At 47.1% G+C, this 27,075-nt stretch overlaps 1 protein-coding gene across 5 annotated transcripts in view; it reads right to left on the reverse strand.

Annotated features, from left to right (window-relative positions):
• The window catches only part of AFAP1 (actin filament associated protein 1), a 183,066-nt gene that overhangs the window by 40,655 nt on the left and 115,336 nt on the right, over positions 1–27,075 (reverse strand). For all 5 annotated transcript variants that reach the window (XM_034951933.3, XM_034951930.3, XM_034951934.3 and 2 more), the window contains exons 7-10: positions 20,835–20,930; positions 17,769–17,850; positions 11,402–11,551; positions 2,162–2,373 (exon numbers count right to left, since the gene is read on the reverse strand). In XM_034951933.3, the coding sequence (XP_034807824.1) occupies positions 2,162–2,373; positions 11,402–11,551; positions 17,769–17,850; positions 20,835–20,930 (540 nt within the window). The remainder of the gene's footprint in view (positions 1–2,161; positions 2,374–11,401; positions 11,552–17,768; positions 17,851–20,834; positions 20,931–27,075) is intronic.

Here is a 27,075-nt window from a genome sequence, read left to right on the forward strand (position 1 = left end):
CTGGCTGGCTCACGGCATTGCAACTCTACTGGCTGGCTCACGGCAGTGCAACTCTACTGGCTGGCTCACGGCAGTGCAACTCTATTGGCCGGCTCACGGCAGTGCAACTCTATTGGCCGGCTCACAGCACTGCAACTCTATTGGTTGGCTCACGGCATTGCAACCCTATTGGCTGGCTCACAGCATTGCAACTCTATTGGCTGGCTCACGGCATTTCGCCACTGATGAGGTCAGGCTTCTTGCTTACGTTGGAAGGCTGTAGATGTTTTATGTGTCACTTGTAAGTGAAGTCACTTTTCAGCTGTAAAAATAGTTGTACACGAAGTGATACTGGGTAAACTTCCAATTCTTGTTGTCATGTCATTCAGGAAACTGCGTCTACTCACTTCAGCTCTCTCAAGGAATAAGCACCTTCCTCAGTGGTCCAAGCGTTTGTGAAGGTATGAAATGCTACCACTTTCTCTCCAGGACTCGGGGCACACAGCTACTGTGCCCCCAGCAATGGCAGGGCAGGTGACTTCTTCACCAAACAGCTCCCGACTTCCACCCACCCCCACCCCACCCCGAGCTTCTCTGTCTGGGCACTTGCCCAGCATCTCCCTCTTCATTCCTGTATCTTACCCGTGCCAATTCATGCCTCCTTCTCCTTGCAACCCTTCTCAGATCTGCTGTCAGAGCTCTCATGGGAGACCCGCATTGTTACATCAAGAGTACAGTTTCTTTATTTAAGTTTTCAGCTTTTTTCCACCGCCATCCACCCTCCAGTTTTCAGCCTACATAAATGTTTACAAGGTACACTGACTCTAGCTCGGCATTCATGTTTTACGGTGGGTAAAGAAGCTGAGAGAGAACAAAAGCTTTGGCCGTGGTCAGGGTCTGCACAGACCTGAGACTGGAACCCAGCTGTCCCAAGCCCATCTGAGCCCAGCCCTCTCTGTTAGATCACACTGCTGCAAAACCAGCCACGGGGGCAGCAATGCGTGCTTCTGACCTTCCCTTACGTCCTGAGCCCTGCAGGAAAAAGACAGTGTTCATCTATTTTTCATCCCCACCAAAAAAAAAGCAGCCTCTATGGAAACAGTCCCTGCAATGAACTCCTATGTGTGAAATTCAAGATCTTCAGAAAGGCTGCCTGACTGGGCAGCCGTGGCTTAGGTCGCAGCCCCAGGCACTCTCTCCTCTGCCGATGAGTGTCACTGTGCACGCATGTAGAGCAGGCTCCACACCAGGTGAGTTTCTGCCACACACCGGCCACCCAGCACGCCTCACATGAACTGGTTTCTATCGATTCTACAGCACAAGGTGCGTGACATGGATGCGACCATCTGGCGTGTGAATGCACGGATCTGTCTGTGTGTGTATCTTTGCATCTTGGTCATAATAACACTAAGTGGGGGAAAAGACTCAGAAATAAAGGGAAAAATCACAGGAAAAAAAGGTCTAAAACTGGGTAGAAAACATCAACAGAATGTTTTCTATGATGAAAAATTAAAAACTTTCAATAATGAAAGTTTTGAGTATGTAGCTATGAGTTTTAACTGTCTTTTCTGCTTTCATGAGTAAGAAATTCTAGTGAAGCAGCCAAATAAATAACAAAGCGTGCACCAAGCCCAGGGTTCCGAAACAGCAAAGGCGCTCTTTCAGTGTCTGTGTCATGTGGCTCACTGGCCGCCGTCTATAAGGCATTCAGATGGCCCCAAAAAGTCTTCCATCTGTAAAGAAGTCCAGAACATTCCAAAGGAAACATTTACCACCATTTCAAAGAGCTCCTGGGGGAAAGAGCTTTCCTGGAAATTTTAAAACAAGTTATTTTCCAGGTGCTTTAGAAAAGCAATGTACTCTATGGGATTGTGTATTTAATTTCCCTGCAAACAGGCATAAAGAGGAACTCAGACAAGGAGGCAAGTCAATCTGATGTATACAAATGGGTAGAAAGTGGTGCTGGGGTGCCGTCATTGTCGTATCTCCCAGAAAAAAGACTGAGGCAAGAAGTAAAGCAAAGACTCATGGACTGGGCAGTGAGAGAAAAGAGGGTGGGCCCAAAAGAGGTACTGTCAGCGAGATGGGAGGAATTTTGATAGAGGAGTCAGCATTCGCCTTTTGAAAGGAAGATCACCGCGTGTGTCCCTCTGTGGAGTACAGCCCCTGGGAAATATCCTACCTCCAATACTGCAACCTCCTGGCCGTTGCGCAGCAGCCGGAACGTCAGAGGATGTTTAGAATCCAAACCCGGGATCACCTCGCAGCCACGGAGCGGAATAGACACAATATGGGTCTTCAGGTCGGTCCTGTCCTTGTGGAAAATGAGCTTGTTATCTTTCACTCGGCACCAGCGCTCTCGCCAGCGGCTGTTGGAGAGCACGTTCAGATAGCCTGCGGAGACACAAGGCCACAGGTCAGCCGCCTCGGACAAGACCAGGCGAGGTGAAGACGTCTAGGGTCGCACTGAGGAGGCCCAGGGATGGGAGTGTGGATAAAACAAATCCTTCACACGATCGATCAAGCTTTAAATGCAAATTCACATAAACCAGGAGAGCCGTGGCTACAGCATCACAAGTTTTGGGGGCTTTTCATGACACCACACAGGCCGTATCTGGAAGCCCCTCATTTAACATGTGCAACGAACCAGTTACCAGATGCCTGGTGTTGATGTGGGACTACGGAATTCACCTAAAGCACGTGAGAAGTTAGCAAGCCATCGGGTTTCGGATGGCCAGGATGGGGGCACGACAGCTGCCTTCAAACTGGAAACCGATTTCACTTATTTTGAGGAGCTGCAAATGATACAAGTAGAGTAAGAGTCACAGGCAGGCAGATTTTGGCTTAACATGAAGAAACAAAAACTATCTAAAAATGAAAACTTTCCAAGAAATAGGAGGCCCTGGGAGGCACTAAGATCCCCAGTGCTGGAAGCAGCCCGCAGATGGCAGAGGCCCTGAGTGCAGGTTCCCACCTGAGGCTGAGGACGCACCTGCCACCTTCCTGCTCCTCAAACTGCAAAGCGACTGGTGAAGCTGCCCGGAGGAAATCTAAACTCTAAAGTCTGAATCTACATGAAAGTTTGTGATCCGTGTCTCTGGAATGGCACAACATCTTCAGTATATCACAGATAGAGGAGTGGTAGAATGACAGGAAAAATTATTATCCTCATTTTAAAAAAAAACCTCCTCAAATACAGGAAATGGACACTTTTCACTTGTTACAAACATAAAATGAATTCTTCTAGAAATAACAAGACATGAAAAAATAGATACCAGGGTGGCTGTACCTTCCAACCACACCACAATGCTAGTAAATTACTGCCCCCTTCCTTTAAGATTTAGAAAGCGAGTTAAATAGCATAGAAAATGTTGATAGTGGCAGGAAAGGAAGTACCAGATTCCTAACTGAAGTTCAGCTACTCCTTCAATTCACACATGCACACACACACACCCCTGCCTCAAAAATGTCACACATACCCCTACCTCAAAAATGTTAAGAAACAAAACAAAATACATCCTTTCCAATTCTGATTTTTCAGGTTCCTTTTCCAGCCAATAGTAGTCCCAGCTACTTGGGAGGCCGGGGCAGGAAGGTCACCTGAGGTTAGGAGTTCAAGATCAGCCTGGGCAACACAGTGAGACCCTATCACTAAAAAAAAAAAAACAAAAAAAACAAAACAAACAAAAAAAACTAATCAATTAAAATGCCTTTCCAAAAGGGTTTTGGAGGATGTTTCTTACTGCTTTTATGTTCTCAATCTTACACACCTTATTAGCAATTGATAAATGCTATAAAGACAAAAAAAAAAAAGAGAGAGGTATGTTCAGGACCCAGAATGATGCTTTATTACTTACTTATAACTATTGGTTCAGTGGCTTACTAGGTACACACTTATAAAGTCTACATTTTCATTGGCTGAATGTGATGTCATTTCTACCAACACACACTGAAGAGAAATGCACACTGCTTCTTCTGGAACTAAAACTTTCATCTGGGGTGTGGGCTGATGTTGTTAGGGAGTGACAGAGAAAGGAGGAGCCAGGCTGAGGCTCCAAGGCCTGTGCCGTGGCCGCCCTCTTGTGTTCAGAGAGCAAACTACACTCAATCCAAGCTCCTTGTATTTCAGACACTTAGGAGGGCTGCAGGGAGGTGAAGAGGACCTAGAATTAAAGTAGGAAAGAGTCTCAGAGGCTTTACTTCTTGAAGGAGGACGTTAACTCCCAGATAATGCGAAGTATCTTGTCCAAGACCACACAGCAAAGCAAGACCTGAACCCCTGTTGGGAGTTAAAGACAGCAGATAAAGAGCTGTTAATATGAATACAACTGGGGCCTTACATCACTATTTTTGTTCTGTAAAATGCTATTTGTAAATGATGTAGTTCCAATAAATTTATTCTTTTTTTTTTTTTTTGAGACAGTCTTGCTCTGTCGCCCAGGCTGGAGTGCAGTGGCGTGATCTCAGCTCACTGCAAGCTCTGCCTCCCGGGTTCACGCCATTCTCCCGCCTCAGCCTCCCAAGCAGCTGGGACTACAGGCGCCCGCCACCACACCTGGCTAATTTTTTGTATTTTTAGTAGAGACGGGGTTTCACCGTGTTAGCCAGGATGGTCTCGATCTCCTGACCTTGTGATCCACCCGCCTCGGCCTCCCAAAGTGCTGGGATTACAGGCCAATACATTTAGTCTTTAAAAAGAAAAAAGAAACCTCTACTTAAAAAGAGAGTCAACTATCATATCTGAGCATCCGAGTAACAGCGCTGGGAACCACGTGCTCGCCATGGCTCTGACACCATCTAGAGTAACCACTCATGCTGAAAGCCGACACTTTTACATTTTTAGACTTTCATGCAATGACAGCCAACTATATCAATCCTAAGTATGTTTTGAGCATGAGTTGACAAATGTAATGCTGTATCTGAAAGGAAAAGGAAGGCAAGGACTCCCCTCAAATAACTTCACATACTGAGGTGCATTAAGATAACATGCCCAAAAATGGTTTCTGAAAAGGAGCAGTAGGCTACAGGGCAAGGAAAACAGCCCGTGCTCTGGAGTGGTCAGGGCCCAGGCACCCCTTCACGGGGCTGGGCAGAAGAAACCGAGAATTGAAATGCCAGCGACCTCAATGACAGAGACCACACAGTGCAGCAGGGCAGCAGTTCCCAACCACAGAGGACCCAGTCCCGATCCCCAACCACAGGAGACCCAGTCCCCAAGAGGGCAATTCCTAGCCACAGGGGGACCGGCCCTGATCCCCAACCACAGGGGACCCGGCCCCGATCCCCAACCACAGAGGATCCAGTCCCCAAGAGGGCATGGACTCTGCAGTGGGGCGGCAATTCCCAACCACAGGGGGTCCGGTCCTGATCCCCAGCCACAGGAGACCTGGCCCCGATCCCCAACCACAGGGGACCTGGTCCCAAAAAGGGACATGGACTCTCATGGCGTCTTCTTCCCTGACAGAATCTGGCCCAAGGCCACCAGATACTATGAATTTCTTGACATTTCAGCCGTAAAAGGGATGATTATATTGGACAGATCCACATTTTATTTAGAACATGATTTTATATGCAATTATCATAATACCTCCAATTTTCCCCCCCAAAATATCCCCTGGGATAACAGACCTGTTCACAACAGCAGGTAAATCCACAGTCACCTGTCTGTTTTCAGCGACTGCCCCTACCCCATCCAGCCCCCTGCCACCATTTCTCAAAATGGGGAGGCCCAAAGTTCCTACTTTCTGGCTGGGGAACATGAAGAGGCCATGAAGGAAATGGCAGACAACCTCATCTAAGGAGTCTAGAGTCAGGGGGTCCTCTGGACCCCCCATTATTCTCCCAATCTGACACCTCTAGCCTGGCTGATGAAATCAGTGCTGACCCGGACCCCAAGTCATGTCCAGGAACAGTTACGCTGGAGCAACATCCACCACCAGGTGGTGCCAGAGTGCAGCCAGGACGGGGCCAACTTGGCTCCTGGATCAAGAACTGCAGGCAGGAGCTTCAAGGCTCACCCAGGGCGTCTCAAGATTTAACCACTTAACAAGGCAGGTCCAGATAGAACTGATTTTATTTTTGAATCTCACTTATCATATTATGGTAGGGTGTTACTGAATTTTAAAAATTTCTGAGTTTAGTTTAATGTTTTCTGCTAATTTCTGCTCCAAATTCAAAAGAAAGAGTGCAGTTTCTTGCAACAACACTGTGGCAAGAGTGCATGAGGAGATCTCACTAGAAATATAAAACTAACTTTACAGCCCGAAGATTAAACAAACAAAAAATACAGATGGAGGGGAACAGATATAAACCCTCCCGGTCAGCTGGTCCGGATATGGGGCGTCGTGGGTCTCAGTGCCAGGTGGCTCTCGAATTCCGGCAGCTGCAGGAGAGCAGGCAGGCAGAGCCTTTTAGAAGAGTGGCCACGTTTCCATGTATTTATTCTCTTTAGGAAGGGAAATGATAGTGCCTGCCCACCCCAGAGGCCACTGTGCTTTGGTTACCCGTGGCCAAAACGTTCAACACTTTTGAGAGACGTTTTATCCCAATGTAACTGTTCATTATATCTTAGCAAGTATTTGTTTCTGATCAGCTAGGAGGAGAGGGGCCTGCAAGAGGGGCAACAAGAAGCAGCTTTCAGAGAAACCAAATGTCAGGAAACTGCTGGCAGCTGATCACAGGCCTGCCGAAGCCAAACGCCTCCTTCCCACTCTTCGCAGTGTGTCCTCGACGAGGCCAGGGGCAGAGGAGCTGGTACACTAACAGCCTGTCTTGTTGGCTCTTGGACTAAGAATGCCTTCCTGCCCTTTCATCAGACTGCATCTGATTTCTTTTTTTGAGGTGGGGCCTTGCTATGTTGCTGAGGCTGGTCTTAAACTCCTGGCATCAAGCGGTCCTCTCGCCTTGGCCTCCCGAGTCGTGGGGATTCCAGCTGCATGCTACAGTGCCTGGCTTCGTCTAGTTTTCGTGGAGGTGGATTATGATACCAACTGAGACGTATCTAGCTTTCCTGAATGTCTACTAAAAAATCCTGCCATTGAAAGAGCTTCATAAAGTGACAGAACATTTCAGCTGGAAGGGACCCTGGGAATGGCTACCCAGGCTCCATGAAGCCTCCGACTTGCCCCCTGGGGCCTTTCCTTTCTCTCAGCCTCTCTGTTTCTCATGATTTACTCGTCTGACGTTGCATTTACTGTGCCTTAGATAGGTCTGGTATGCTTAGGTGATGTTTTTAAAAAACATGTCGGATGAATACATGGATAATCACAGTGACCAGATACTGAGCATAAATGATGGGCTAGGCACTGAGCTCAGTGTTTCATGTATTTTATCCTCAGTTTTTATGAAAACAAAGGAATTGAAGTATTGAGCCATTTCCTAGATGGAGGAGCCTGACATCCAGAGGTGAAGCAATTTGCCTAAAGGAATGCATGCATTCAACAAGTATTTACTGCGCTGGTATCGTCTGCCAAGCTCTGCACGGTGCTGTGGACACAGGCAGTGAGCCAATGAGCCCCTGTTCTTACGCCAGTCATGTAGAAGGCGGAAAAATGAAGTGGAGACAGCAGTGTTAGAGGCCCTGAACTGGCAACAAAGGAGGCACTTTTGGTTTTTCTCAATGCAGAATGTGATACGGTTAGTCTAACGTTTCAAAACTTCCATCTGGTGGCCTGGGGAGGGGGAAGCAGAGTAGAACGAGGTGAGCCAGTCAAAAGATGCCACAGTCCCAGCCACAGGCGGAAATAGGGATGGGGAAAAGAGAAAAAGGTGGAAACGCATTTCCTGGTAACAACGGCTTAATTCATAGTGACAATAATTCCAGGACTTGTAAGCCCAGGAGAAGGGCAAATAAGAGATAAATTTTGGTCAGGGGCCTTTGCGCATGTCTCAGATCATATTATCTACGCGGCTGTGTGCTGAGCTGACCTGCCCAATGCTAAACGCGTCAGTCAACGTCACTCAATAGGCATTGCAGGGTTAGGCAGGCGGACCCGGCCAGCCAGGCTGCAATCCTCGCCACATTAATATGAAAGGCAATTGAGAGACTTTGGCTCAAACCCCGCTAAACCTTTCCAGCCGGCAAGCACCTGCAGAGAGCCTTCCCTCCCCTGCCCCCACAAGCAAGGCCCTCACAGCAGCTCTGTCCTGCATTTAGGGGAACGGCTGACCCAGCTGCACTGTGTGGAAGGGCTGGCATTTGAACTCCGCTTTCAGTGGCTCCTGGGAGCTCTGTCCTGTGGGCTCAGCAGCACTGCACTTCCGGCCAGTCCAGCTCGGCCCTTCATCTCCCTGGAACAGAGAGCAGCAGCTGCGGAGACTCAACTTGGCAGGCTCAGTCTCAAGGGCCTTTGTCCAGCTCCTTTTTTCTGCCTGAAACTTTGCAGCTGTACTAAAATAACTGAAAATGGTCACTGTTGCCCCTTTATTTTTCTAAAAGCCCCTCCCCTCTCCCCTTTCCCCTGCAAAGAATTAGATGACAGCTTTAAAATCTTGTGGACAGAGGATGTTCTGTTAATATTGAGGCAAAAGCTGTCCACTAAGCAGTTTGATAGGAATCCATGTGTCTAATTAGATGCTGCGGATTCAGTATTCCTGCTCCCTGAGCGACCAACTGTGCTTCCAAGAAAGTGCCCAAGAAGAGGGTTTACCACAGTGTCTAGTCACCAGCACAAATGCAGCTATTTATCAGGAGCCACGGGAGTGTTCAGATCTTTCGGGGGAAGGGATAAGGGGAAGGCCTGTGGGACAGGGAACCAGCACAGTTGGGTCAGAGGCTGTCTCTGTTCTCAGCTCGCTGTGTGGCTCCGAGCAAGCCATACAAGCTCTCTGAGCTTCAGTGCTGTCCTTTGTAAATGGACGGGTTTGGGCCAAAGTCTCTCAATTGCCTTTCATATTAATGTTTAATTGTTTTTCAAGGAAAGATTTCTATTTCCTCCACTGACCTAGAGCATTAAAAAACAAAAACAAAAACAAAAGAGTAGTTTCCTTCTTGTTGGCTAATTCCTGCTTTCTGTTTTTAATCCATAACTCCTGTATTGAATCCCTAATTCCCGCTATTTTTAATCCCTAACTCCTGTATTTAGTCCCTAATTCCCGCTTTCTATTTTTAATCCCTAACTCCTGTATTTCATCCCTAATTCCTGCTTTCTATTGTTAACCGCTAACTCTCAAGGGCTGATGTGAGGCAGTCCCACCTTCCATGCGCTCCAAGAAAGGCAGAGGTCAGCGGGCCCAGCACTGGGGCACCAACACATTCACCCTCCCCATTCCGTGCTACAGCTGTTTCCTCTGACGGTACTTCGGCAGGGTGGCCGCCCTTTCAGCTCTAGCCTTATTTAGGGAGGGAAGGGAGGGTAGTGGAAAAACATCAGTACCAACTGGTCTGCTTCTGTGACTCAACTGCCATTTGACCAAGTTCAGGGAGCTTGGAACGCACCAGGCTCCTCGGTTACCCTTATGGTGATAGCCTTCCCTCCTAACTCAACCCCACAGGCAGCTGTTTCAACAGGACCCCTCTGCAAGACTCCTTCAACCACATGACGCCTTCACTGCTGTCTGCCCAGACAACTTCATTGTGTCCACCAGAAATCGGTATGACGCAACTTCCCAGATCACACTGTGAAAGCTGCCGAGGAGCTGGGACTTTGCCTGTCTTCCCTTCAAGACAGTGCACGCCATAGTGCCTGCTGGGTCCTCGCATCTGCCCCTGCAATCCATCCCTCCTCCTGACCACCATGGCCCATCCTCTGTATTATCCTTGTGGCATGAGCCCACACCGCTGGGACGTGAGATCTGTTGAATACATTTATCTTTGTGTGTATAGCCCCATTTAGGCGCTGTGGGGCAGGAAGTAAATGAGGTATCTTTTGGCATCTCAAAATAAAACCCAACACCTTGGATATAACGGGTGCTCAATAAGGGGTGGGGGCAACTAGAATGACTATTCAAACAGAAGGAATGATGGGCTCACACTGCAGGGAACTGAGTGAGCCGCGATAGTACACAAGGAAAATGACAGCACATTCCTAATTTCTCAAAAACGTAGCTCATCAAGTTTTCCTCCTAGGAAGAGCTGCACGGTTCTTCTGAACTTGATTGCCTAGAAGGCATTCCGGATGGAAACTCTCACCCATGTCTTCATGGAGACCACCCCACAATGCTGGATCCCCCCGGCCCACTGAGGTTCCTATGATCCTCTCATGGCCTCTTGGGTTTTCCCTCCTATCGCCAACCAGAGCCAGTTATTACATACATGTTTCTGTGGTAACTGGGCTTGTACTTATCTTTTGCTACCAGACTGGAAGCCATGGGGGGCCAGGGCTGTTGTGGTCACCAAAAGGTAGCTGCTCAAAGATGACTTACTGGATGAAAGACTGACCGGGGAGATGGTCTGTGTGTTAGACTGGATTTGAAACTTCGGTTTGAGAAATGTCATTGGTATAGTTTGGATATTTCTCCCCTCCAAATCTCATGTTGAAATGTGATCCCCAGTGTGGGGGGCTGGCCTGGTGGGAGGTGCTTGGGTCATGGGCGCGGATCTCTTATGAATGGCTTGCTGCCTTCCCTGTAGTAAGAGGGAGTTCTCACACCAGTGGTTCCTGCGAGATCTGATGGTTTAAAGGACCCTGGCACCTGCTCTTCTTTCTCCTGCCATGTGACACACACCAGCTCCCCCTCTGCCCTTGCCACAAGTAAAAGCTTCCTGAGGCCTCATCACAAGCTGCGCAGATGCTGGCACCATACTTGTATAGCCTGCAGAACCATAAGGCAGATAAACCTCTCTCTTTATGAATTACCCAGCCTCAGGCATTCCTTTGGCAGCAACAGGAAAGTGACTAACAGTGACATGATAAGGAAGCTTAGTTTTTTGTTTTTTGTTTTTTTATACTTTAAGTTTTAGGGTACATGTGCACAATGTGCAGGTTAGTTACATATGTATACATGTGCCATGCTGGTGTGCTGCACCCATTAACTCGTCGTTTAGCATTAGGTATATCTCCTAATGCTATCCGTCCCCCCTCCCCCCACCCCACTTAGTTTTATCACTTTGCCCAAGGGAAAGAACTGGCCTTAGTTCTGTAAAGGTTTTCCCATAATCCTTTCTTTACCAGCAGCCCCTGCATATGGTTGTCCTTTAAAAACACTTCCAAGGGATTTGGGGGAACTTCAGAGGATTAAAGGGAAATTTTTTTTTTCCTCGAAAGAAGCTTAGAGATCATCTAAAAGGCCTGCAAAGTCTTGTATGAATAAGAGGCAAAAATGTAAACATTTAATACATTTCCCACTATCTGAATGATTCCAAGTCCAATGCAAAAGAGCTCAAATTAATGAGCCTTGGATGAACTGGGTACCGACACCATTGCAGGAGAAAATGAAACCCACTTAGGTGCACGCTGCTCATCTCCGGGAAGCGCAGTCTTACCGCAGGTGGGAACATCTTCCTCAGCTGAGGAGGTCTGCTCGTCTGTGGACGGCTTTTTCTTTCCCAGACTGATGATCTTGGTGATTTTTTTCCCAGTTACTTTCGACACAGTGCCCTTGGCCTCTGATTTGGAACTTTTCTTCCTCTTCACTGTCAAGAGTAACAACAGCAAAAAAGCATGTTTTAATTGTAGATATTAATTGAAAAAATAAACATACATCACAACCCATTTCTTCTTTCCCTTGGCATTTTTTTCTTTTATTAAAGACAGGGTCTCACTCTGTCCCCTGGCTGGAGTGCAGTGTTGTGATCACAGCTCAATGCAGCCATGAACTCCTGGGCACAACTGATCCTCCCACCTTGGCCTCCGGAGTAGCTGGGACCACAGGTGCGTGCCACTACGCCTGGTTAATTTTTGTACTTTTTGTAGAAATGGGGTTTCGCCATGTTGCCCAGGCTGGTCTCAAACTCCTGGACTCAAGTGATCCACCCACCTTGGCCTCCCAAAGTGCTGGGATTACAGGTGTGAGCCACCGTGCCCGGCCTTTCCCTCGACTTTTACTTAATGAGCACTTGCTACGTGCTGGCTGTTGGTCTAGATGCTGGGAGTTCAGCACAACACAGGGCTGCTGGTAGGAAGCTTGTAACAAGGACCACATGGAGATCTAAGATAGGGTTATGTGGAAGAGCAGCTGGGCGGTCAGAGAAAGCCTGTCCAGGGGTTGACTTAAATTAATAATTAGCCATGCACATCTCAGGGAGAAAACCGTCCAGGTAAGAAAAACATCACTGACGCAAAAGCTGTCAGGCTGAAAGCAGCCCAAGTGTCTGAGGAACAGAAGGCAGCTAGTGCAGCTCCGGCCTGGCTGGCAAGGGGAGGCCCAGGAAAGGAAGGGGAATTGACTCTTCCTCAGGAGCCCCTCGGCCATCTGTGAGACACTTGACTCGGCCCTACGCAGAGCTCTCAGACCAGGGGCCTGCCTTCCAGCCCCTCATATTCGGTTTAGCCAGGACAGTGTTAAATTGGAGTTAATTTCTGAAACATAAAACTCATACACATTGTGCATAAAAATGATGCCTGGCTTCCTTTGAAAGATGGGAAGATCTAGCAACTCTGGACCCGCACGTGGGCAAGCAACAGTGGCAGGACCACAGAAGCAGTCTCCATGCAGACGGGCCACTGAGGGACAACACGGGGCGGTTCTCATCACTCCCCATCATCTCCCACGATGGAGGCCCAGAGTCAGCTGCCAGCTGGCATCCTATGTCTGCCCCATCCCATCGTTGGCACCTCTCTCCACTGCCGAGGGCTCTGTCCGTGACCTCCGGCAGAATTACAGGGGCAGGGATCAGGCAAGAAATCAGAACGTGCGTGTGAGACAGCACCAGAACTGAGTGACAAGACCCTGTGGGCCAGACAGCGACCCTCGGAGAAGGTAAGCTGTCTGCCCGTCTCATCTCCTGAGGGTCATTATGTGCCCAGCACTGGAGCTGAGGGGACAGAGAGATTCTCAGTGTCGTGGGCAAACCCCACCGCCCAACCCTTTCCCCTTCATCTCCAGCATGAATCCCTCAACCCGCTGGCTGCAACCCTTTGGAGATCACAGACACTTCAGAAGGTGATGAGAGTCAAGGACTCCCTCCCACCCCCACCCCAGGAACAAATGAACCCACACACATCCCACGGAAGAACTGCAGAGGAAGAGCGGCCAGGGACACAAGATGACACGCCCTGGCCTAACTCCTAAACCCTTCCTCTGCACACGCACACACTCACACATGTAGTCCCCTTATCCTTCCCAATCTCCGTCTCTCTCTGCTGGGGAGCGGGAAGTGGTCCTCTTTCTGCCTCCACCCTGGTGCCCCCACCGCAGCCAAACGCACGAGGGCGGCAGAACATACCCCTGGTGTCTCCTGCCTCGGGCCTTGCCCTCCCACACTCCACCCTCCCGCTTAGGTCCTGGTCCTATAGCGTTAGTGCCCTTCTAAGAAGAGAAGGCACAGGCACAGAAGAAAGGCCGTGTGAAGGCGCGGGAGGGGAGCCGCCTTTGAGGAAGACAGCCCTCGCTAGACACCAACCCTGGCGGCACCCAGATCTTGGACTTCCAGCCTCCAGGGCCGTCTAAATGCATGTTGTTTCAGCCACCCAGTCTGTGGTATTCTGTTATGGCAGCCCAAGCTGACTAACACAACACAGTCCCAGCATTTCTGTGTGACTTTGAACAAATCAGACTTAGGCCTCCTGTGATATTAGAAACAAAGAACCCAGGAATGCCACCCCCACACCTCTTTCCACTCTCCCAACACGTACACACCCTCTTTTAAAATAAAGCGCCGAGACTCGCTTTCAATCCCTAAGTCTGAAGGCACAGCCCCTCCCAGCTACCAACAGACAGGGAGCGGCGGCTGGGACAGCTGTATCACTTCAATGTTACTTCAACCAAACCAAGAGGGACAGCAACAGCGGACGGCCCCTCCCAGCTGTTTCTGAAGACCCAGAGGAGGATGTTTCACCACAGCCGCATGCCCGTGAGCTTTACAAAGAATAACCTGTTGGCCAGGACAGCCCGAGTGCCCAGGGCACCCTCAGAAAGGCTGGTGGAGCAAGAGGCATCCCCCACAGATAATGTGGCCCCCCCCCCAGAAAATGCAGCTCATCGCAGTGAGCTGGGGTGTCAGATGAACGCCCAACTTGACGGACAAAGTGCTTGCTCGACTCTGACTGCAAAGAAATGAGATTATAATTAAAACTTGGAATTCCTTGAATACTCCCTGATTAGTTTTTTACAAAGGCAGACATACAGTAATCCTGGGGCGAAAAAATCCAAGTATATGGGAACATGAGGAGAAAACCATCGAGAACAACCTGATGCTGTGTATCAAACAAAAGGCAGAGATGAGCACAGATCACAGAACCAGGAAGAAAAACTCAACACTCAGAACGCTCAGCCCCCTGCAGCTAGAGGGTAGAAAAGCCGGAGTATCCAGGCACACGCTGGCCCATGAGGTGGGCAGGCACTGGCGCACGCCACTGGAGCAAGACTAACGCGGGGCATTCTCTAAAACCATGAGTATCATAAACCCAGAGAGTTTCCCAGTAACCGATGGAAATGGGAATTCAGGCTTTTTAGTATTATTATTAAGGCTACTGGGAGGAATAGGGGCATGAGAATTAATACTGTCAGACTATTTATTCAATGACTTTTACCAACAGACACATTCACAAATGATCACATCTTACAGATGTGAAGTGGGGCTGAGGAGCCTCACAGCCCCCAAACAGAAGGTCCCAGGACCTTCTCAGCCCACACTCCTCACACCTGCTGCAGGATCAACCATACTGTGTCGGTTTATTAGACAGGAGGGATTCCGCCTTGAGAGAAGAAACAGGAGTTCCAGAGTCGTTCCCTGTGGCTTTGACCGCATGGAGCCTGGACTGTCTCTTTCTTCATCTGAGATTCTAACACTAAGAAAAAGCTGTATGAGTTCAGGATTTTCTCTATGCAGCCCGCAGAGAAATGTGTCTGAGTTACCACATGGCTGGGATAAAAGGAGCTTAACTCAAATCTCTCAGGTGCAAACTGGTCAAGAGTGAGAGGCAAGGATAAAAGCTAAGAGAGAAGGTTAGAATGTACTTCAACCTTAACTTTCTCCAGTAACTACCGAGCGTCTGCTACATGCAAAGCACCATGCCAGACAAAAAGAAAATGTGTAAACCAAGGTCACCACCATTTAATTCCAAAGCATAGAAGGTTGTTCTTGTTAAGAGGAAACAGGAGAATTTTAAATACAGATATATTTGCTTACAAGTGCATCCAGACAAACATATTATTCTGTAGAACCTAATAGATGCACTGGGAGAAGAAACAGCAAACCAGAAAATGAACCAACCAAACCAACGTCTGCTGTGCCTCAACTTCTAAGCAGGAACATTGAGATTGTATGTTATTTTATTTCAGGGCAAAACTTAAAGATAGCTTTCCTGGTTTTGATTACACATAATGTGTGCCCTGTGGAAGACACAGATAATACTTTCCACTGAATAACTTCCGATGGACAGAACCAAAATTGCACTCAGATAGGACAGACTTAGAAAACCACATATGAAAAAAGTGGGTATCGTGACCTCTGAGAGTGAACTCTGTAATGTCATAACAGTCCAGATTCTTTGAGCTCCAAGATTCTTAGTGGGCTGGATTGCTACTTGGTTTAAGGTGATTTCACCACAGAGACAGGAAACACTTGGTTCCCTCCAGGAGTGGGCAGGTGGATTTGGGTGGTTGGATTACTCAGCTGAGCAGCCAAGGTCACAGGTTCAATGAGCAAACAGGCTGTCTGGTTTTGCAGTGGGAACTCTCCCTCCACAGCCACAAGTCCTGCCCTTCACCTCAGTCCACATACTGCTAAGGAAAATTAAAAGTCCAGCCACAGATTGGGAGACTATACGTCCAAAACACATCTGATAAAGGACTTGTATTCAGAAAAGACAAAGAACTCTCAAAACTCAATAAGCACAAATAATCCAATAAAAATATGAGCAAAATATCTGGAGACATTTCACCAAAGAAGATATACTGATGGCACATAAACATATTTAAAAATGTTCAACATTGTTAGTTATTAGGGAAATGCAAATTAAAACACAATCACATACCACTACACCCCTATTAAAATGGCTCAAATAGAAAGAACAAAACAAAAGTGACAATACTGAGGCTGGAGAGAAGGCTATGACCAAGCAATCCACTCCTAGGTATTTACCCGAGGGAAATGAAAACATATGTCCACGCAAAAACCTGTCTCTGAATGCACAGAACAGATTTTTCAACCGTCGCTCCAAAGTGGAAACAGCTCAAATGTTCTTCAAGCGGTGAATGGGCTGACTACGGTCCATCCACACAATGGAATGCCGCCAGCAGCAGCAAAGAACCAACTAGTGACACTAGCCACAAACACGGACGACTCTCCAACGCAGCGTGCTGAGTGAAAGAAGCCACACTCAAAAGTCTGCAACCGAGATGCTTCCACGTTATGACATTCTGGTAAAGGATAAGAAACAGATCAGCAGCTGCCAGGGCCTCGGGTAGAGGCAGAGGCAGACGGGGGAGAAAGAGCACAGGGAACACGGTAGGGGCTGGGGGGTTAGAGCCGTGCTCCGTGTCTTGATTGTGGTGATGGTTATGTGCCTGTCAGGGTTTGTCAAAACTCACCAACAGTATGCCAAACAGGGTGAATTTTATGGCATTTAATTTCTGTCTCTAGAAAGCTGGGCTGAAAAAGGTAAGACAGGCTTATTTGCACACCCATGTTCACGGCAGCATCATTCACACTAGCCAGAAGGTGGGAACCACCCACGTGTTCATCGACAGATAAACGGGAAAACAAAATGTGGTCCATCTATCCAATGGAATATTATTCAGCCTTAAAAAGGAAAGAAATTCTGACACAGGCCACACCACAGATGAACCTTCAGCACATGGAACTAAGTGGAATAAGCACTCACAGAAGGACACGGCCTGTAGGACTCCACTTCGATGAGGTCCCTAGAGGAGTCAGATTCATGAGACAGGAAGCAAAATCGGGTGCCAGGGGCTGGGGGAGGAGGGAATGGGGAGTCAGTGTTTAAAAGGGACAGAGCTTCGCTCTTGCAAGATTAAAAGAGTTCTGGAGACTGATGGCGGTGATGACAGTACAATATAAATGTACTTAATGCACTGAACTGTACACTGAGACATGGTTAATATGGTATATTTTATATTATGTATATTTTTATATAATGTACATTTTAAAAAATGTTTCAAATGAAGGCAAAATAAAGACATTTTCAGAAAATCATTTTTAAGAATCTCAGAAATCGGCAGGTCTGGCCTCCTCATTTTAAAGATGGGGAAACTGAGGCTCATCAAGAGGGAATACCTGCTCAAGATCATGGGGCTCAGCAAAGGCAGAGCTCTTGAATGGGAAAGTGGGTTTCTTGCCTCATTATCCAAAGTGCTTTTCACTGGACACCAGGTCCCTAAGCAACATGCCGGCTGCTCACCAATGCAAATTTGTCTCAGTGACAGATCGAGTGAAGAAATAACCAGCTGTGAGTCATAAGTTCAAAACATATGCAGGGCAGAAAAAGACAACAGATGGCAACCTCGGCCAAGGTCTGGCAGGATGGAAAAAGAAGACCTGCAGGGTTGATGTTAACCAAAGGGTTTTCCGGCACTCCCATCAGTATCCTCTGCCATGATGACGATATCTACACATCTGAATCACCCAGGACATTTTTCGTACAATCAGACTTTACAAACCTGGCTGTAGGTTTTTGTTTTTGTTTTTGTTTTAGTGTATATATGTTTTTGGCACAAGCAGAACTCACCTTGCTCCTTTCCATTACATGTGGTAATTCCATTTTCCACAACACCCTCCCCATCTGAGCTGGGTCTCTCTGAAGACAGTTTCTGAAAGGAGAAAAAGATTAAGTTATTCTTACAGTGGTCACTCGGACCCAGTGATGTGTGATGGATCAACCAAAAGTTATCTCAAAAGTGAAAGAAAACACGGGCCAAATTCATAGCAATCCAGAAGTGGTTAGAGCTTAACTATAACAAAGACTGGCTGGTTAGGTGGCCACAACGGCTTTAAAAACATCCAGAGGGGGAGAAAAAAAGAAAAACCTCACTGAGGCTATAATTATACTAACCTATATATATACTGTCTCATGCCTATTTCATTCAAATCACTTCTTGTAAATGATTTTGAAAAAAATGTTATGATTACAAAAAATATTTCCCTCACCAAGCCATATTATCCTTGCAGAAGTAAATATTCCATAGTCCATTTAATTTCTTCCTGTCATTCACCAATAATTAATTGGGTGAGTGTCAAGTATCTGCTTGTAACAATACACTCAGAATGTACACAGAGTGAGGGCAAGGTTGCTATCAAAACCCTTGGAGGGGGATGGGGGACTGTCACTATCTCAGTCCTAACCTCTGGATTTAATGAGTAATTAGGATTCCACGTTAGTATCTGAATGAGGTAGAGTGTTTACAGCTAGACCCCTTCCACTGCCACCCAAGAACCTGTGGGGTCATAGTGGAGCGAGTGGCCTCCAAACACCGTCCTCAGATCCTGTGCCTTCCACGAGGGCCTTGGAGACTGGGACACAGATGAGATATGTGAGCAGTTCCCAGGCACAAAGGAACATGTGTGTTCAACTCGGAATTCAAGGGGCAATCCCTTAAGAGCTGCAGTGAAGAAACCAGTGCCACTTAGTGGGAAGCTGAGTTCCAGGGATACAATGACCTAGAGCTGGCACCGCCCTGGCTCTCACACCAGGAACAGCTGGGGGAATCCAGGGCAACAGGTCCAGCCAAGTGCTCACGGTACTGCCTTAGAAACCAACATAAGTAAAGCAGAATTGCCAATTCTGGTGTGAGTGCGTGGATGAGGAACTTGGATGCAGTATGGTGGGAAATGAAATTGCATCAACCTTTTGGGAAAGCAATTTGATTTTCAACATGAATCGAGATCTTAAAAAAGAAAAAGAGGTCTATCCTTTGGTCTAGTAATTCAGCTTCCAGAAATCTATTCTCAGGTAATAGGCAGAGAATCAGCAAAAATTATGCAAAAGATGTCAAGTACTATTTTATTTTAGATGGCCAAAAAAGGACAAAACAGGACAGGTACGGTGGCTCACACCTGTAATCCCAGCACTTTGGGAGGCCAAGGCGGATGGATCACGAGGTCAGGAGTTCGAGACCAGCCTGACCAACATGGTGAAACCCCCGTCTCCACTAAAAATACAAAAATTAGCCAGGCTTGGTGGAATCCCAGTTACTCAGGAGGCTGAGACAGAAGAATCACTTGAACCCAGGAGGTGGAGGTTGCAGTGAGCCAAGATGGTGCCATTGCACTCCAGCCTGGGCAACAAGAGCAAAACTCCATCTCAGAAAACAAACAAAAAGACAAAACAAAAGGACAAAACAACTAATGGGGGGGCAGTTACATAAGTGATAGTGGAGTCATACAAATTTGACATTAAGCTAATGAAAATGTAAAAATGTTTGTGGCTTAAGAGTTGTTAAAAACCTGGAAATTTGCTAATAATGTAAAGGTTAAGTAAAAAAAAAAAAAAGCAGTATAAGAAACTTTATGCATAAGCTTATCCAAACCATTAAAAAAAAAACCTTGAACTCAGGAAAGAGTGGTTAATATATCAGTAGTGTTAAGACGAGCTGCATCCTCTATGTGCTGTTGTAATGAGTGACTTTTTTCATCCCATTTATGTTTCTATGAGCTTTCTGAATTTTCTAAAGTGAGCAGAGATTAGTTTTGTCGTCAGGGAGAAAAACAGCCTGTTCCATTACGGTAGGAGGATGAGGACTGTGATGTTTAATTTTACGTGTCAATGTGGGGGGCATCTGGGGATGAGATTAACATTTAAATTAGGGAGCTGTGAGTAAGCAGCCTGCCCTCTGTAATGTGGGTGGGCCTCCTCCAATCATTTCAGGGCCTCAATGGAACAAAAACACTGTCCTCCCTGAGCCAGTGAAATCTCCCTAAATTCCTGCAGACGCCTTCACACTTCACCTGCACCATCGGCTCTCCTGGGTCTCCGCCTGCGGCCCACACTGCAGGTTTCAGACTTGCAGGCTCCATAATCATGTGAACCAAGGCCTTCTAAGAAATCTGCTTCTACATACATACATCCCATTAATTCTGTTCCTCTGGAGAATCCTGACTCATATGAGGACAGGCAAAAAGGGATCTGTCTCTTCAATGGCAGGAGGCTAGAGAGGGAGGGCTCAGAAAGTCCCAGGGACACAAGCCGCCAACAGAAGGTTTCATGGCAGGAAGCCAGGGGTCTCCAAGGAAACAATATCAGTTGGATTTAGACAAGCAAAGTGCATGCAGAGCAGGGCCTGCGGCGTCACAGTGATGGGCTCCATACATTTCTGGCAAAAAGGGGTGTACAGATGACAGGCCATCCCTGCCCACTGCTGTGCCCCTCTGCCTTCCAACAAGCAACAAGAGTGCAAAGCAAAGGGAGACGGAGACACATCCTGGTCTGCTGGGAAGAGACCTTTGGGAAGGTACATTTATGAAGCGCCTGCTGTATTCCGGAAGTAGACAGGCTTGCCTTCAGACTTCAGCTCTGCCGTTTAATAGCTATGTGACCTTGAACAAGGCCCTCACACATTTAAATCCATTGCTTCATCTGTAGCTGGGAGTAACAACACTAACTACACAATCTGTAAAATGACCAATTCAAGCTTAGCGCAAAGCAGGCAGTTAAAAAGATGGGAAGCACGACTGCATTTTTTCTTTTTTTTTTTTAACTGGAAGCGCTGAAATTCTCAGAGAATGTTATCAAACTTTGAAAGAGACCCCAATCTACTGCAAGGTCACCGTCCCCACCCAGCAAGAGCAGCGCCCTTACCTTCTCCAGTTCTGCCTTGTGCACCGGGGAGCTTGGTGGAGGAGGACACTCTGAATCCACGGGGCCACTACAACCACTGTAGGCTTCTTTGATCACCTATAAAAAGCACAGACACTTTGTGAGTATGCCCAAAGGCAGAGATACTTAAAGGCTTGAACTGTGAGTTGTACAGACAGAGGCACATGGCGTGGTAGGGAAACTCATGGGCTCAAAGCACCTGGCTCTGAGTTCCAGCGTGCCAGGTACTCATTTGTTCACTCACCCATGCATTCATTCACCCAAAGTCTATCAACGCTGGTACTAACATAGGGCATGGAACATGCAACTACGTTTCCTGCTGGCATGGAGTTTCATTCCATGTAATTTATTTATCGCCATGAACAAAAAGGGTCACCAAAAGAATGACAGCAACACGAGACCGCAGTAAGTGCCACAAAGAACAAAAGATAGTGGGTGGCTACTTTAGATCAAGAGACCGGGGGGCCTTATGCAATGATGCTGAAGGGTCCAGCCATGTGAACAACTGGCGGGAAAAGGCTCTGGGCAGCAGGAACAGCTGGTGAAAAAGCCCTGCGGTGGATGAGAAGAGTTGGGAATAAGCCGGAGTGCAAACTGGCAGGACGGGAGAGGGAGAACGTGGTAGGAGATGAGGCGGGAGGCCAGTAGGAGACTTCAGGCCCAGGAGAAGACAGACCCTAGGAGCATTTCAAGGAGAGGAGGGACTGGATTCAAGAGCATTGGCTCAGGACCTAGTGCCTGGGTTTAATCCTGGCTTTAGCCTTGGACAAATCAATTAACTGCCCTGTGCTTCAGCTTCCTCATCTGAAAAGTGCAGGTGCAACAGTGCCTACCTTCTGAAGGTTAAATGCCCCAAGACAGGGCCTAAAGCATAATCAGCACTTGATTGTTAAAAGGCTGTAGAAAACCCTCTAGTTGCTGTGGGAAGAAATAATTATACAGGGACAACAACAACGAAAAAGCATAGGGAAATCCATGAGAGGACGTTGCTGTAGCTGTGCAGGTGGCAGCAGAGGCTGGAGTGACCCCCCTGAAGACAGAAGGACAGAAAGGGAGTCAGGAGGTACCCGAGGGAGAATCGCCAGGCCCAGCTGGATTGGACATGGGGCTTGAGGGAAAGAACTGACTCCAAGGTGACTCCTGGATTCTTAGCAACTGGGTGGTGCTATTTACTCAGAGGAAGACTGGACAGAGAAATGGGCTGGGTGGAGAGAAGCCAGTTTGAAGTCAACAGCAAACTTCTAGTCAGTGCTAGAAATAAACTGGGAGCCATTGGCAAAAGGATGATGCTCACAGCCTTGGTCTGTATGAGTTTACCAGGGAAGATGGCAAGACAGAGAAGAACAGAGATCAGGGAGAAGGACCCGGAGCCCGTTGGCGTCAAGGAGTAGAGTTAAAGGAGAGAAGCTGGTAAAAGATGCTGAGCTGGAAGGCACGGGAAAGCAGGCAGAAAACCAGGAGAGCACAGTCTCCAAGGAGAGGGAGAAGAGAGCTCCACGGAGGGAGATGAGCCGAGAGAGACAGAGACAGAGACAGAGAGAGAGAGAGAGAGAGAGAGAGAGAGAGAGAGAGAGAGAGAGAGAGAGAGACAGCCGTGACTCCCTAAGGGAAGCGGAGAGACTAGGAGTGGGGGAGGAGGAGATGAGCAAAGGAAGGCGTTTCCAAAGTGTTCCTTCTCCTGCTGAAGGATGCTTCCATTTTAATGAAAGGCAGCGTGAGGATGTGGAGGGAAGAGGGAGGAGGCAGAGAGGCTAGCACATCCTGTCTGACAGAGTCCACTTTCTCAGTAAGACTATCTGTTACCAGGCCAGGCGCAGTGGCTCACACCTGTAATCCCAATGCTTTGGGAGGCTGAGGTGGGCGGATCACCAGAGGTCGGGAGCTCAATACCAGCCTGACCAACATGGAGAAGCCCCATCTCTACTAAAAATACAAAATTAGCCAGGTGTGGTGGTACACACCTGTAATCCCAGCAACTCAGGAGGCTGAGGCAGGAGAATCTCTTGAACCCAGGAGGCAGAGGTTGCGGTGAGCCGAGATCGCACCACTGCACTCCAGCCTGGGCGACAAGAGTGAAACTCCATCTCCAAAAATATATATATACATATATCTGTTACCCGCTGTGTGGCCTTGGGGGAAAGTATTTAATCTCTCAGAGCTTCAGTTTCCTCCCCAGCGAGGGAATAAGTGTGAAGATTACCTGTCTTGCAGGACTATGGTTAAACTGAGACAGTGAGATCCGCTATGGAAGAAGTCTAAGCCAGCATGTGGCACGTGTACATTCAAACCATGGAAGCAACACCGTCATTACTGTCAGCATTTTGATGACCTATGATAAGAGCTCAGAAAATGATTCTGGACTAGACTTCCAGATGCAGGGATGGTGAGCATGCAGGACAGGATTCCGTGCACGAGGGCTTTCCCAGCCGCCCCCTGCATGCAGTCACCACATGTTTCTCCAACCCCTACTGAGCTCATCAGCAACCAGGCCCACTGTGATCACGGGGGACGTGCAGCAAATAAGACAGACAAGGTTCCAGCACTTGCAAAACTTACATTCTTAAAACTGAAAAGTTAGCAGGCAAAATTTTCAAAATGTCTTCTATTCTTTTTAGGACTAAGCTGCAATTTCAGTTAAACTCAAGCTTCTTCTGGGCAAAAAAGAAACACCAAAGTCCCAGATATGTGCGTAGTAATTTTGCAATTGGGCCTCCACAGACAGATCCAAATTCCCTCAGCTTGTGCTAGTGCTGGGATTAAATCCAAGGCCTGACAAGAGACCAGGATAGTGTTTCCAGCCATTTTGCTCCTCAGCTGTTTTATGAAAAAACAACAGAGTGATGTCCACAGTTGAGACTACAGAAGAGAAAAAGAAAATGAAAGAAGAAACCCAGAGAGCTCGCTGTCATATCTCCTCTTTGCTAATGCCGAGGTGTGAAGCATGAGCAAACCTGAACCTCAATGCAGTGATCTGTGTGTCTGATCTCTCTTGTTTCTCTCGCTTTCAGGCTAATTGCTTTTTTGGTCTTTACTCCCTCACCTACCCTAAGGTGTTTATTAAGTCTCCAAATGACAAGGCAAATTTTTATTTGATTTGAGGACAAGACTTTCTTTTCACTAGGGAAGGCAAGTTCACGCAATGGAAAACTCCTGAGCTTCTGCGACAAACCCACCTGGGTTTAAACCCCAGGTGGACCACTTGCTGTTTATGTGAAGCTGAGCAATTCTCAGAGCCTTGCTTCCTTCCTCAATAACACGCACAAAATAATACCTCAGGGGGTCATTGTGAAAACTAAACGTTAAAACAAATGGGAAGTATCCAGCCCAGTATTTCTCCCCTAACAGGCATTAAGGAAACCTGAACTCTTCCCACGATTATATTTAATAGTGTTAAATAAATGAAAATGTGCTTCCATTATACAAACGCACCTGACATGCTCTTCATTTTACACTAAAAGGCTGTACCCCATAAAACATAACCTGCCAAAACCCATCATCTCTGGCAAATGTTTTTATTCAAAAAAAACGGTTGTCTTCTTTCTTTTTCTTTTTTTTTTTGAGACAGAGTCTCGCTCTGTCGCCCAGGCTGGAGTGCAGTGGCACGATCTCGGCTCACTGCGAGCTCCGCCTCCTGGGTTCACGCCATTCTCCTGCCTCAGCCTCCCGAGTAGCTGGGACTACAGGCGCCCGCCACTGCGCCCAGCTAATTTTTTTCTTTTTTTTTTTTTTGTATTTTTAGTAGAGACGGGGTTTCACCGTGTTAGCCAGGATGGTCTTGAACTCCTGACCTCGTGATCCGCCCGCCTCGGCCTCCCAAAGTGCTGGGATTACAGGCGTGAGCCACTGCGCCCGGCCCCTCTTTCTTTTTTTTTCAACAGGGGAACTTCTTTGGCAGCACTACTCCAATTATTCCCAGCAGCCTCTTGGGTAGGGTGGAGGGGCTGGCTGTGTGAATGGTGTCTTCTGGAGGAGCTGTGCTTTTTTTTATATAGCTAAATAGAACTCATCTTTCAAGATTCAGCTGAGGTCTCCCATCTTCAGGAAGCCTGCTCTGGCCCTTCTGTGTGGTCCATGAGGCAGGGCTCCCCCTCCACACATGCCCACAGAGGCCTGTGTCTCCTACTAAGTTGTGCTCGTGTTCATAGGAGGGGCTGGGCCTTGCTTTTGTCACTGTTCCCAATGCCTACTTCAAAACAGCAACCAAAAGTTTGATTAAAGGGAAAACAATGAGGGAATGAGGAAAGAAATTGGAATTAAGATTTCTATGAAGAAAAAAAAGAAGGAAAGAAAAACAGAAGGAAAGAAACGTAGGCCATCACTAAAATAAGAAAAGCCTCATGACCAAGCTTCCCCAGTCCTCGGCACAGGTTTCTAAAATCTTCAAGAGGAAAAAGTGTTGTTTTGTGTGTTTTTTAAAGGAAAGTAGATAAAAGCCATCTGGCACATACGCACTTCCCCACTCAGCCCTACCCTAAAACACACACCCTGGCTAAGCTCCTGGCAGACTCGCCTGGTCCCTGGAGTGTCCCCATCCCTCTCCTGTTCCCATCAGCTCCGACTTTCTAGCAGACAGACGAGGCTGCCCAGCATCAAAGCACCTCACGTAATCGCCTTTCCAAGAAGCTTTCCGGGTACACCCAACCATGTAATCTGAATGCTTAGAATGGGGAACACAGACAAGCCAGCCACGTTTGCTCTCTAATCATTAACTTCTCTCCCAGCTAGAACTCACATTGCCCCAGGAAAATAACAGCATCTCCAACAGTGCTTGGGAGGATCGCATTCAGCAACCCAGAGCAGGCCCAGGATCAACCTGGTGCCCAGCGAGGGGGTGGCTCATGGCATCCCAGCTTCGTGGGACTCTCTTCCCCCAGGCATAATAACTATGTCCAAGGTATGAAGAAAGGCATTGCTAAAAACATGCATCCGCATAAACCAGTCTTTATTCCCACAAAGTTTTTCAACCAGTCGGAGAGGTCAGGTTATTTTCATGAAACTGTCTTTCTACTTTGGATCTCTGTTGATTGCCAAGCTGCACCTGCAGAGTTTAGTCAGAAGTAATAAGTAAAGCACTGATCACTCCAATTCTTTGAACAGCTATAAATGAGGCTTCTATTAATACATTTCTACTTGAAGAGCCATGTCCTATGAGGTTCAATGTGTATTTAAGAGAACTGGATCCAAATTCAGAATCGCAAATCCTCCAAAAAAACAAATTGTTATATATTTTGTGGTATTTTGTTTGCTTTTAACTTGAGCCCTCGACTCCAGAAACACAATCTCTGCACATTTTTTAAGGAAATCTGACCACTCCGTTTCTGGGAATATTGGCTCTTGTCTTCTGTTTGACCCCTACACAAAGGCTCATGTTTTCAGCATTTGTGTACACACACACACACACACAGAGACAGTCAGTTAATTCTGTCAAGAACCACTAGTAATGGAAATTGGAGACAGAGAGCAGAAACAAATTTGGCAGTAATTCTTGCATGAGTATGTGCAAAGTCAAGCACTGGTTAAACACAGTTCTCATGGTTTTTTTAGACTTGACAAAGGGCGTGTGCAACCTCATTAATGATTTTTAATGGTTACATTAAAATTACGTTTCACAGAAAGTCAAATCTCACATGTTCTCACTCATGTGGGTGCTAAATAATGCCTACACATGAATGGAGAGTGGAGAATGACAGCAATGGAGGCCGGGAAGGCTGAGGGAACGGGAGGAAGGGGGATGGCGAGAAATTGGTTAATGGGCACTGAGGGAATGGGAGGAAGGATGGTGAGGAACTGGTGAAGGGTACAGTGTACATTATTTGGGTGATGGATACCCTGAAATCTCTGATTTGACCACTATGCAATCTATGAATATAAATTTATACAGATCTTTTCCAAAGCTGTGTTTCAAAAGACTGAAAGTCTGGTTCATTAGTACTGAACAATATGGGATAACAGCAGTTTATATTAATAAAAGACTTGGCATTTGTATTATAAAACAATTCATGTTAGAGACTTGTTAACCCTAAGGGGTAATACAAATATTATCATTCATATTTTCGCTGTTTATTATAGTTCTAAGAATGCATTTATATCATGATTTCATTCTACCCCTTTGAAAATTCTGATGATTATTTCCACTTGATAGATAAACGGGAAAGGGTTTATTGCCCCAAAATATCATAACGAGTTAATGGTATTCCAGGAATGTACCCTATGCTTCCCAACT

This window comes from Pan paniscus, chromosome 3, assembly GCF_029289425.2.
Source record: "Pan paniscus chromosome 3, NHGRI_mPanPan1-v2.0_pri, whole genome shotgun sequence".
NCBI lineage: Eukaryota > Metazoa > Chordata > Mammalia > Primates > Hominidae > Pan > Pan paniscus.